The sequence below is a fragment of the Mustela erminea genome, chromosome 18 (genome assembly GCF_009829155.1).
Source record: "Mustela erminea isolate mMusErm1 chromosome 18, mMusErm1.Pri, whole genome shotgun sequence".
Lineage (NCBI taxonomy): Eukaryota > Metazoa > Chordata > Mammalia > Carnivora > Mustelidae > Mustela > Mustela erminea.
In genome coordinates this window covers 36,761,957-36,771,564 of record NC_045631.1, presented here as the reverse complement: position 1 = coordinate 36,771,564, position 9,608 = coordinate 36,761,957, and the positions used below count along the sequence as shown (strand labels likewise).

At 53.3% G+C, this 9,608-nt stretch overlaps 1 protein-coding gene across 2 annotated transcripts; it reads right to left on the bottom strand.

The window, feature by feature from the left end:
- Nucleotides 1-1,440: 1,440 nt before the first annotated feature.
- TAC4 (tachykinin precursor 4) lies at nt 1,441-9,214 on the bottom strand. 2 transcript variants are annotated; one of them, XM_032321695.1, is made up of 5 exons: nt 8,903-9,214; nt 5,984-6,068; nt 4,073-4,105; nt 3,061-3,132; nt 1,441-1,827 (listed from the first exon to the last, which is right to left on the bottom strand). In XM_032321695.1, the coding sequence occupies exons 1-5, from the start codon at nt 9,017-9,019 to the stop codon at nt 1,784-1,786; spliced, it is 351 nt and encodes a 116-aa protein (XP_032177586.1). In that variant the 5' UTR covers nt 9,020-9,214; the 3' UTR covers nt 1,441-1,783. The 2 variants fall into 2 exon arrangements, with proteins under 2 accessions (XP_032177586.1, XP_032177587.1); XM_032321696.1 differs by having other exon boundaries at nt 1,441-1,815.
- Between the last annotated feature and the right edge of the window lie 394 nt (nt 9,215-9,608).

The following is a 9,608-nucleotide window of genomic DNA, read 5'->3' as shown; positions in this document are numbered from 1 at the left end:
AGAGACATTGACTTCAGAGTACGAATTGCCCAGAATGGCATGTGCAGGAACTAGAAGCTTGAGGGACGTGGTAGGTTGGAGAACAGTGGAGAGCAAGGCATGGGCTTTGCACATCTCAACTCCATGTTAAGGGCATTAGGTCTACAAGGACCAATGTGTCCCCGACTTCTTCCATCCTCCCGGGACCATCTGAGTTCCTGGCCAAGTGCCAGCACAGAGAGGAAACTCACCAAATATTTAGTGACTCCAGTTTCTTTTAAATGCCCCAGTCTTCAAACACAAAAAGAAAATCTTCAGTCTTTGTGCATCCTTCAAGTCTGGTAATGACTGAACCACCTCTTGGGCCCACAACACTGAGTGGGGTGAGGTGGGGAGGGCACCGGGGGTGCCCTGGGAGTGAGGGGGTTGGGAGTGGATGGAATAAGTGCGTCCGCAGGGGTATTCTGCCCTGGAGAGGGCGAGCACCGCTCCCACCCCTGGATGGCTCGCTGGGCGTGGGTAAGGTAGGAGAAGGAAGACCGGGGAGTCCTGACGTTTAGTCAGGACTCATGCAAACAGTCGGTTTTAATATAGAGGCTGTTTCATTGCAAGGCAAACAGAGGACTCTTGCTGGTTATGCTGACACCTGGCCATTCCTTAGTGGTCTCTGACGTCACTAAAACCTTCCCCGGCACCCAGGTGAAGGGCCTGCCCTCTCCTCCAGGGCCACCTTCTCCTCCTAAAACAGCCTGGCCACCCCACTCCCAAAGGATCAGACATCCCTTAAAAAAACGTCAAACCCATTTCCTCTTTGTGGGGAGAGGGACCTAGAGGCTAAATGTTATGCAGCTTAGTGAATTCACGAATTGTCCTCTACTGCTGAACCCACCCCACTCCCAGCTCATTCCTTTACGTAGCCCTCCATGCTGATGACCAGCTTTGCCCTCCATGATTTCATTCCAGCTCATGTGCCTCTCTCCAAGCATCCCGGGGTCCTCTGCATCCTGCCCCATGAACCATGGGGGCAATGACAGTGGTGTCCCCGTCAGACGTGGGGGGGGGTCCCTGAGAGCAGAAAGTGTTTGGTGGTGCCCATGGAGCTCAGAGCATGCCTCACTGCCTGTGGTCCCAGAAGCAAAGCAGCCGAAGAGCCACTTTACACATGTGAATTGATGACGGACCCAGGACCCAAATCTCCAGGTCAGAAGCCAGGGATTTGGGGTGTTGAAATGATGACTCTGAGTAGGGAGAGGGTGTCTGCTTTCTGGTAGGGCTTTCCTTACCTGTATCCCAAGCCTGTGTTCCCGCCTGAGGGTGGGGACCAGGACGGTTTACTATTCCCTTTGCAATTCTGGAAAAGCACCACCATGCCCCGCCCCGTGCTGCTGCTCTGCAGTCCCCAGCAGGGTGTAGCACCCAGACCGTCCCTGCCCTCTGCTCTGCACCAGAGAAGAAACTATACACTGTTTGTCCATTTATTGAGCCCCTCCTGTGTTCCAGGCACAGGAGACATGGAAGTGCGTGGCACTCGGCCCTGCTCAGCAGTGAGATGGGAGCTGAGTGTGGGGGGAGAGCAGGGTCACTGCAGCTCACAACTGGAACAACGGTGCGTGTGTGCATCACCATGGCTTAGGACCGAGAGTTCTAGAAGGAACCGCAGTGAGTTCAGGGAGGCCAGGTGGGACACACCAGTGTCAGGCGCAGGAGACACACGAGAAGAGAGTTGGTCTGGCCAGCTGTCAGCTGTATTGTCCGGGGAAGGAGATGGGCATTTCGTCCTCCAGGAAGGGTGCAGTGGGGGTGCTCACTCGGACCCGTGGTCCTCATCCTCTCTGCCTGGGAAGAGTTCTGTATGTGACAGTGGTTTCAGGAGTCTTGTCTTGTCTGTCTCCTCCACCCTTGGGGGGGGCTTCCCTAGTCACTCCTCCTTGGGCCCTCCATTTCCCTAACTCGGCCTATAGATATTTGGGACGATCAAATTACAAGTCCATCTGCCACATCTTCCAGTTCTCAGCCGGAAACACATCTGGAGCTGGGATGAGCCACCCCTTAGCTATTCTATCTAAGAGGAGGGAAGTGGTGATCCAGTATTTGCAAGCCTGCAGGCCTTGCGAGAGATGCGGAAGGTGCCGTGGACTAGGTCATGGGAGACCCAGCTTTAGCCCTGGCTGTCCTCGGCTCACTGTGTGACTCCAGGCAAGCTTTCCATCCCTGAAAAATGGGATTCCTGCCCACACTTCGCGTGCAGGGATGTTCACTTCCATTTAGGTACTGAGATGACTTCCATGGCCCTTAGGATGGAATGGCTGACATTTAGAAAAGAATCTTGGGTGGGGGGAGGAGAGGACTTGCCATCTTTAGTCCCAAGAGCCTATGTTGGAAGGAGCAGGTGTTGGACCAGGGAAGCTGGAAGGGCATTCTGCTGAAGGATGCGCTCTGGGGGAAGAGGTCAGGCTTTACTGAAGGCGGACTGGAGCTCAGTGTCTCTGACCCCCTCGGGTGCCGGCTGGCTTGAACTTCTGATCTTCCCCATATCCCCACCCCGGCCTGTGTCTCTTACCTACCTTCATGACATCTCATTCATTTCTTGAGTGTACCCTTGGGCCCCTTTGGGGTTGTGACCCCTGCCAGAAGGTGTTAGCTGGTAACTGCTTAGGGTGTGATCCCTCCTGGAGTGATTCACACTTACAATTGCTGAGGATGTGAAATACTTCAAGGCTAAAGGCATGACTTTTAACAATCATTGATCACTGTGGGAATAAGGGGGATGTTCCTGGGCCTGAAAAACACACACGATTCTTGTGGCTCCAGCTGGTCCTGAGAGAGGCAGGGGCAGAGTGTGACTGGGTGCTGGGGTGAGTGGAGAGGGTACAGCTTCTGGACTCCGGCTATCTCAAGCCTAGATCATTGAAGGGACCACCTCCCTGTGCTTCAACCGCTCTCTTCTATGGGACATCTGCCCAGTGGCTTGTGGGGAACTTGCTCCGTCTGTCCATCTGCCTGGCCCCCACCATGGAGATGGGCAGAGAAGCATCGGTCACTTTCCCCTGATGCCCTTGCAATCCACCAGAGCTCACCTACCTTCTGTAGATAGTTGCGCCCTGTCCACAAGGCCCTGCACCATTTGTCCTTGCGGATGCTCTGGTGGTGGAGCTAGAGGAGAAAGAGTGCAGCAGAGTAAGTCTGTGCTGGGACCCAGGAAGGGCAGGGCAGGGCCAGGACCAGAGCTGGAACATAGCCATTCCTCAAGCGTTTGGGAGTTGAGGGGAAAACTGTGGATTGGTTCATTCATTCACTGAGTCATTCATTGATTCCCACCCCTTTCTCTGGCATCCTCCCTCCCTTTGCCCTTCCCTCCACTGACACCTATGAACACCACTCATAGAAACTGCTCGCGTTGTGGGTACAGAGGCAGCAGCCCACCCTTTACTGTCGGTGGTGGGAGGCGGTCTACTCTGGGGACAGCACCCACATGACCTGGCCGGGCAGGGCTGGGCAGGGCGCCAAGGACAGCCTGGCGCCCAGGCCACGGAGACCAGCTCCATCCGGGTAGGGCAGGCACTCAGGGGAGGGGAGGTGGGGCCCAGAGTCAAGTCAGTGAGGAGGATGTGGTGAGTCGTCAGAGCATTGAACTTGATCCTGAGAGAGTACTGAGGGTATGGTGGGTAAGAGTTGGTTGGTTTTTTTTTCGATTTTTTTCCCCCCTTTTCACCAAGGATTTTGGGCAGGGTACTAGCTGCTCAGATTTGCACTTTCCAGATCCTTCTAGGTGCAGGGGGCGGAATGGATTGGTTAGCTTTTTCCAATCCCAGGCTTTAGACCCAAAGCAATTTTGAACCTTTGGCAGAACTGGATTCATACTTTCTCCTCCTTATCCCTGTAGCTACTCCCCCTACATGTCCAAATCCTCTCTCTGAGGAGACAGCCAGCAAGCCCAGCGTGTGGCCAAACGGTGCTGGCCCCGCCCTCTCCAAGGCCAGCATGGGGTGCCCCTGGCCAGAGGGTCTCCCCCATCTCACTGACTTGTTAGCGGCCTGGCCAGCTCAGCCCTCCCCGGGGAGCAGGCTGAGGGGAAGATCTGGAGAACGCTTACCTGTTCTTCTGTCCGGCCGGATGGGAGGTATTCCTGGGGGAAAGAGAAAGAAGGAATGAGGGCCGCACTGCTTCCCCAGGGGCTTGGTGAGGTGGGAAGGCTCATGGTTCTTTGGGGTTTGGTGCCTTTGGTGGGTAGTTGGCAGAATTCCAGTCCCTTCCCATCATCCCTGTATGGCTGGGCTGCTTGGCTGCTCATGGAGGGAGACAGTGTGGAGCCCTGGGAAGGGCACAGACTTTGGAGTCTCTGGTGCCTGGCACTGCTTGGACATCCTTGGAAAAGTTTGTAACAGGTCTGAACCTTAGTTTTCCCGCTGGTGATAAAGGGGACGTTGTTGTGAGATGTCATATGTGAGCATTCTAGGTGCTCAATAAATCTTTCTCTGCTCTCCCCATCCCCTGTTCCTCATGGGGTGTTGGATTTGGAAGAGAACTCTGAAATGGCCCAGTCGAGAACACATTTTGTGGAGAAGAAAACAAAGGTCATAAGTGTCTGGTCATAAGTCAGCTTTCTCTGTTTTAATGTGCATATATATATTTTTTACTACAAAAGCACTCTTGGGGCACCTGGGTGGCTCAGTGGGTTAAAGCCTCTGCCTTCAGCTCAGGTCATGGTCCCAGGGTCCTGGGATGGAGCCCCGCATCGGGCTCTCTGCTCAGCAGGGAGCCTGCTTTCCCCTCTCTCTGCCTGCTTCTCTGCCTACTTGTGATCTCTGTCTGTCAAATAAATAAAATCTTAAAAAAAAAAAAAAAGCACTCTTTGAGTACATGCCCACTATAAAAAGAAGCAAGCCATGAGAGGTTTGTACAGTAAAAATTAAAGTCCCTTTCACTCTCTCTCCCTCACTTCCCCTTCCCAGCCTAGATGTAACCACTGTTGACAGTTTCGTATTTATTCTTCTAGAAATTTCCCTATGTATTTGCTTATACAAGTGTGTAAGTAAGCAGTTTTTAAAAAAAATTTTTTTTAAAGAAGTATTTATTTGTTTTAGAGAGAGAGGGAGAAAGTGCAAGCTGTGGGTTGGAGGGGGGTGAGGGAGAGGGAGACTCTCACACACACTCCCACACTGAGCCTGGAGCCTGATGTGGGGTTCTACCTCAGGACCCTGAGATCATGACCTGAGCCGAAACTGAGACACTCAGTGACTGCACCACACAGGTGCTCCTCCATTGATGGTTTTTATGTTATTTCCAAATTCTTGCTATTACAAACAAGTTGGCAATAAACACTCTGATGTAAATATCTTAAGATTCATGCATCAATAGCATTTCTATTTTGTACATGTTCTGAAGTGAGACTATTGGTAAAAGGTATGTGTACTTCCAGTTTTGATGGAGATTGCCGACGTGTCCTTGGCAGGGTATAAAAATGGTAGTTTCCTCAAACCCTCATTGACAACACTTAAATGTGTGTATAGATATAGAGATAGAGATAGATACAATATAGACAGTGAAAAAGGAGGAACTACCCTCTGTCCAGATCCCCTCGGACATGACTTCTGCATTAAGAATATCTTCAGGGAACACAGGTTCATTTTAAGGATTCTATATGAGCCAAACAGAATCGACTAGAAAGCTTGGCCAGTGGCTTGGCTCACATCTAGACACTGATTCCCAGCTTCACCAGCTGTCTCTGGAGTCATCCCTCGGATGGATGGCAAGGGCACCAGCAGGCCAGGAGGCGCTCCCTCACCCTTAGGATGACTGCACCCCTGCATGCCTGAGCCAGTCCCGGGTTTAACACCTGTAGTCTGGTATAATGAATTCTCCGAAGTGTCGGGTTTGATGATCATTCCTATGGCACGGGCGATCCCTACCAGGCCCTGGAGGCCTGGGCTTGAACCTGGGCCCCTGCTTGGTGTCACCAAACCCGCTCAGAACCCACCAGACAGCACCCACCTTTGTCACTCACCTCTCACCCGCTTCCCCATCAGCCCAAAGAACTGGCTGGCTTTGCCCCTCTTCACCTGCTGGAGCTGGAGGTGAATGCCACCATCCTGGGGAAGCGGAGAGGTCATTGTTAGAGCTGTGGGAGAGGCTAGGGTCTGGACACTGGACAGGGTGGGCAGCCTGAGCAACAGCAGTATCATGCCCCCTGGCTCTGTGCCAGCAGGTGGCTCTGGTGCCTTCTTTAGCCAACATGGCGCCTAGACACAATCATTCATAGACAGTGTTCCACCACCTGCGTTCCTGGCTTGGGGCCCAGCACTTTCTTATATTAACTAATTTAATCCTCGCTGAAGCCACACCAAGCTAGAACCTGTATGGTCACCATTTTACAGATGAAGACACTGAGGCAGAGAGACATTAGTCCTCCCAAGCTCACCAGCTAGGATGTGAGAGACGGAGCCAGAGCTTGAACCCAGGTCACCTAGCTCAAAGGCTCCAACACTGCAGACACAATCTCACTCTTTGCACATGCCGTATGAAGTGACTGATTTTCTTTTTTTAAGATTTATTTATTTATTTATTTGACAGAGAGAGAGAGAGAGAGAGAGAAGTCATAAGTAGGCAGAGAGGCAGGTAGAGAGAGAGGGGGAAGCAGGCTCCCCACCGAGCAGAGAGCCCGATGTGGGGCTCGATCCCAGGACCCTGAGATCATGACCTGAGCCAAAGGCAGAGGCTTTAACCCACTGAGCCACCCAGGCGCCCCTGAAGTGACTGATTCCCCACCTACGGACGGGGAAACTGAGACTCATGGAAGGTAAGTGACTTGTTCAAGTCACGCAGGAAGTGGCGGAGGCAGAATTTGAACACAAGGAGTCTGACTCCAGAGCATGGTTCTGCTCCATCATAGAAAACGTCTCCAACATAGACAGGAGCGGGCAGCTGGGGAACTCACATTGGGCACCCTATAGGCAAAGCGGGAGGGCTTCCCCAGCACCCCCACTCTCACTGCTGCTGTCCTCTCTTCCTCCCAAACTCCCCACATGGTCCCGAATCTACCCTACCGCACAGCCTGGGCCTCCCACGTGGAACATGGCATGTGGCCTGGGGTGGAGGCCACTCCTCTGGGCAAAGACATTGTCATCCTTGAGCTGATGGGGCGAAAAGTCTAGGCCAATGGTGCTGAACTGAAGTTCTCCTTTTTTTCACCAAGCTTTGTGATATTGGCCAAAAAGTGTGGCCTCACTTTCTGGCCTTAACCTGAGCCCCCAAAGGGCTTCTCAGCCCTGTTGAGAGGGAGAGATGCTTGCTAGTGGAGAGGGTGACAGTGAGTGACAGTCATTAGATCATCCTCACGTCTCTGTGTGCCCAGCACCTGGCACAGAGCTTAGAACACAATGTGTGCAGGATACTAAAAGCTGAAGAGGGGCCCTTTCTAAGCCCTGGGCCAATTCAGTCACTTCCAGTCTGTCTTCTGTGCAGGACGTCAGGGACTGGGGCAGCTATCTCAGGCTGGAGTCACCTAGTCTGGCTAGGAACTGGAAAAGTCTCTTTGGAGATTTGGACCCACTGCTGAAAAGCTCATGAAAACCACTTGGCCGGGGTAAAGGCAGCCTTCAAATGCAAGCTGGGGAGAATGGCTACTTATGAATGAAGTCTTACCTTTCTCCCGCCCTCCCTGGGGTTTCTGGACCCTGGCTTCCCTTGACTCAGGAAAGACCCCTCCTCCACCTGAATCCTGCCTTATGCCTTTAACCCAAATGCCTAGCTCCAGGGATGACGGCAGGTGGGGGAACCCCCCAGGGCTGAGGCAGTGACCTGCTCATCCTGAAGGTTTCCTTGTTCCTTCCTTCTGTCACCTCACCCCTCCTGTGTGAATGGTTCCTCTACTCCCATCCCCGTGTCTCAGGGAACAGAACAGCCATGAGACCCAGCTGCAGGGGGAGGTGCTCACAGGTGGAAGGCCCAGCAGCACCTGGGGAAGAGGATGTTTCTCTTGTGGCTGTGAAGAGAGCTCCCCATCACACCACTTGGCTTTGCTGGGCCTGGGCCAAGTCCCATGCTGTTAGGCACAGACTCTGCAAAGACCGCTGGGGATGATTTTCTTCTCCTCCCATGTCACAGGTGGCCAGAAAGCAGCAGTGACCTCCCCAAGGTCGCGCAGAGTCCATGGAGAAGCTGGGACTTGAACCTGGGTCTGTGCACCCTGTGGTCTTCTCCACTCCACACGCTTCCACATCAGACAAAGCAGGAAGGAAACTCGCCACCAATGGCCGTTCCTTCATTGGCTCTTCCAGTGGCCCCAGGGTCCTGGCCAGATGCTGTGTGCCTCATTTTTGGATTTCTCCCCAGTGACCACATTCAGGTCCATTTAGTAGAAGACAGTGGCCATCGGACCAAGTACTTATCATGAAGTAAGAGAAACGTGGGAGATGTTAACAGTGATCTTGCCCTAAGTTGAACCCCTTGAAAGGAAATTCTGGAAAATGTCCTCTGATGCACAGACAAACCAAATCTGATCTCGGACAAATGTGCTTTTAAAGCTGCATAACACTGGACAAACTGTTTGACCTTTCTGTGCCTTGGTTTCCTTAGTTGTGCAAGGGGATAGTAATGGTACCTTTCCCACAAGGCTGATAGGAGGATTAAATTGGTCAATATTTATGAAACATTTAGGACAGTGCCAGGAGCATAACATATGTGACATAAAACACAAACACACACACGTACACATACACACACACACACACACACACACACCATTGCTCCCATGTATGCTTGCCCCTTTGGATGTCTGCCCAGCCAGGGCCCGTGGCCTTGAACCCACCTGCAGAGGGGAGTCCGACAAAATGGCTAACAATGTACAACCCGCTCTCTGGGCAGCTGTGGAAGGGATCTCCCACCCTCTCCACCGCAGACCAGCCCGTGTCTCACCCCCCAGTACCTCCAGGGTCAAGGTTATCCAGGACCCTGCTTCCGCTCCAAGTGCCAGTTCCTCGTCAGCTGTCACAGTGCCTGCAGACAGCCCCATCAGGAGAAGCAGGGGGAGGCAGGGCAGCATAGTGGGTACTGCTCTGTCCTGGGACCCTCCCAGAGCTCCTCGCGGCTTAAAGATGCTGTCTCCAGCACGCCTGGGGCCTCTCTCTGGCTCCTTTCGTGTGTGTTTGGGGAGTGGGGGGTGGGTGAAGCTCCACCTACTCTCTGTCCTTCCAGTTACCCTGCTTTCCTTTCTTCAGCTTATCTGGCCCCTGGGGCCACTTCCTGTGACTCCCTTCGCTCCCTCCTGCTGGCTGGAAAGACCAATGATACCAGAGGAGGGACCAGAACTCTTCCACTGCTGGCCCAGCACTTGATCCCAGGGCTTAGCACTCTGATGCAACACTGGCCTCACCTTTTGGCTCTGTTCCCTTGGAGGCAGGTGCACAATGGGGCACTGTGTGGGGGCCTGGCTGGAAGCCCAAGGGGGCCTAGTCGTCCTGGACATGGGGAAGGGGAGTGTGCGGCTCCTCCCCTCCCTGTGCTCTGCTCCCCTGTAAGAGAGGCCTCTCCTCCAGAACTCAGTGTTTAACCACTTGTCTCCCCATCACTGCGCCGCACCCCCCCGAGGTTCCCCTCCATCTAGGGACCTCCACGTGTACGTAGAAATGCAC

Bases quoted from the DNA above. Each gene is read 5' to 3' on its own strand.
- TAC4 (XM_032321695.1), bottom strand. From the start codon at position 9,019: ATGCTGCCCTGCCTCCCCCTGCTTCTCCTGATGGGGCTGTCTGCAGGC. The intron at 4,106-5,983 runs GTGAGTGACAAA...TCTTTCCCCCAG, and splicing joins GATGGGGAAGCGGGTGAGAG to GAATACCTCCCATCCGGCCG. The intron at 3,133-4,072 runs GTAAGCGTTCTC...TTTCTCCTCTAG, and splicing joins CCGGCCGGACAGAAGAACAG to CTCCACCACCAGAGCATCCG.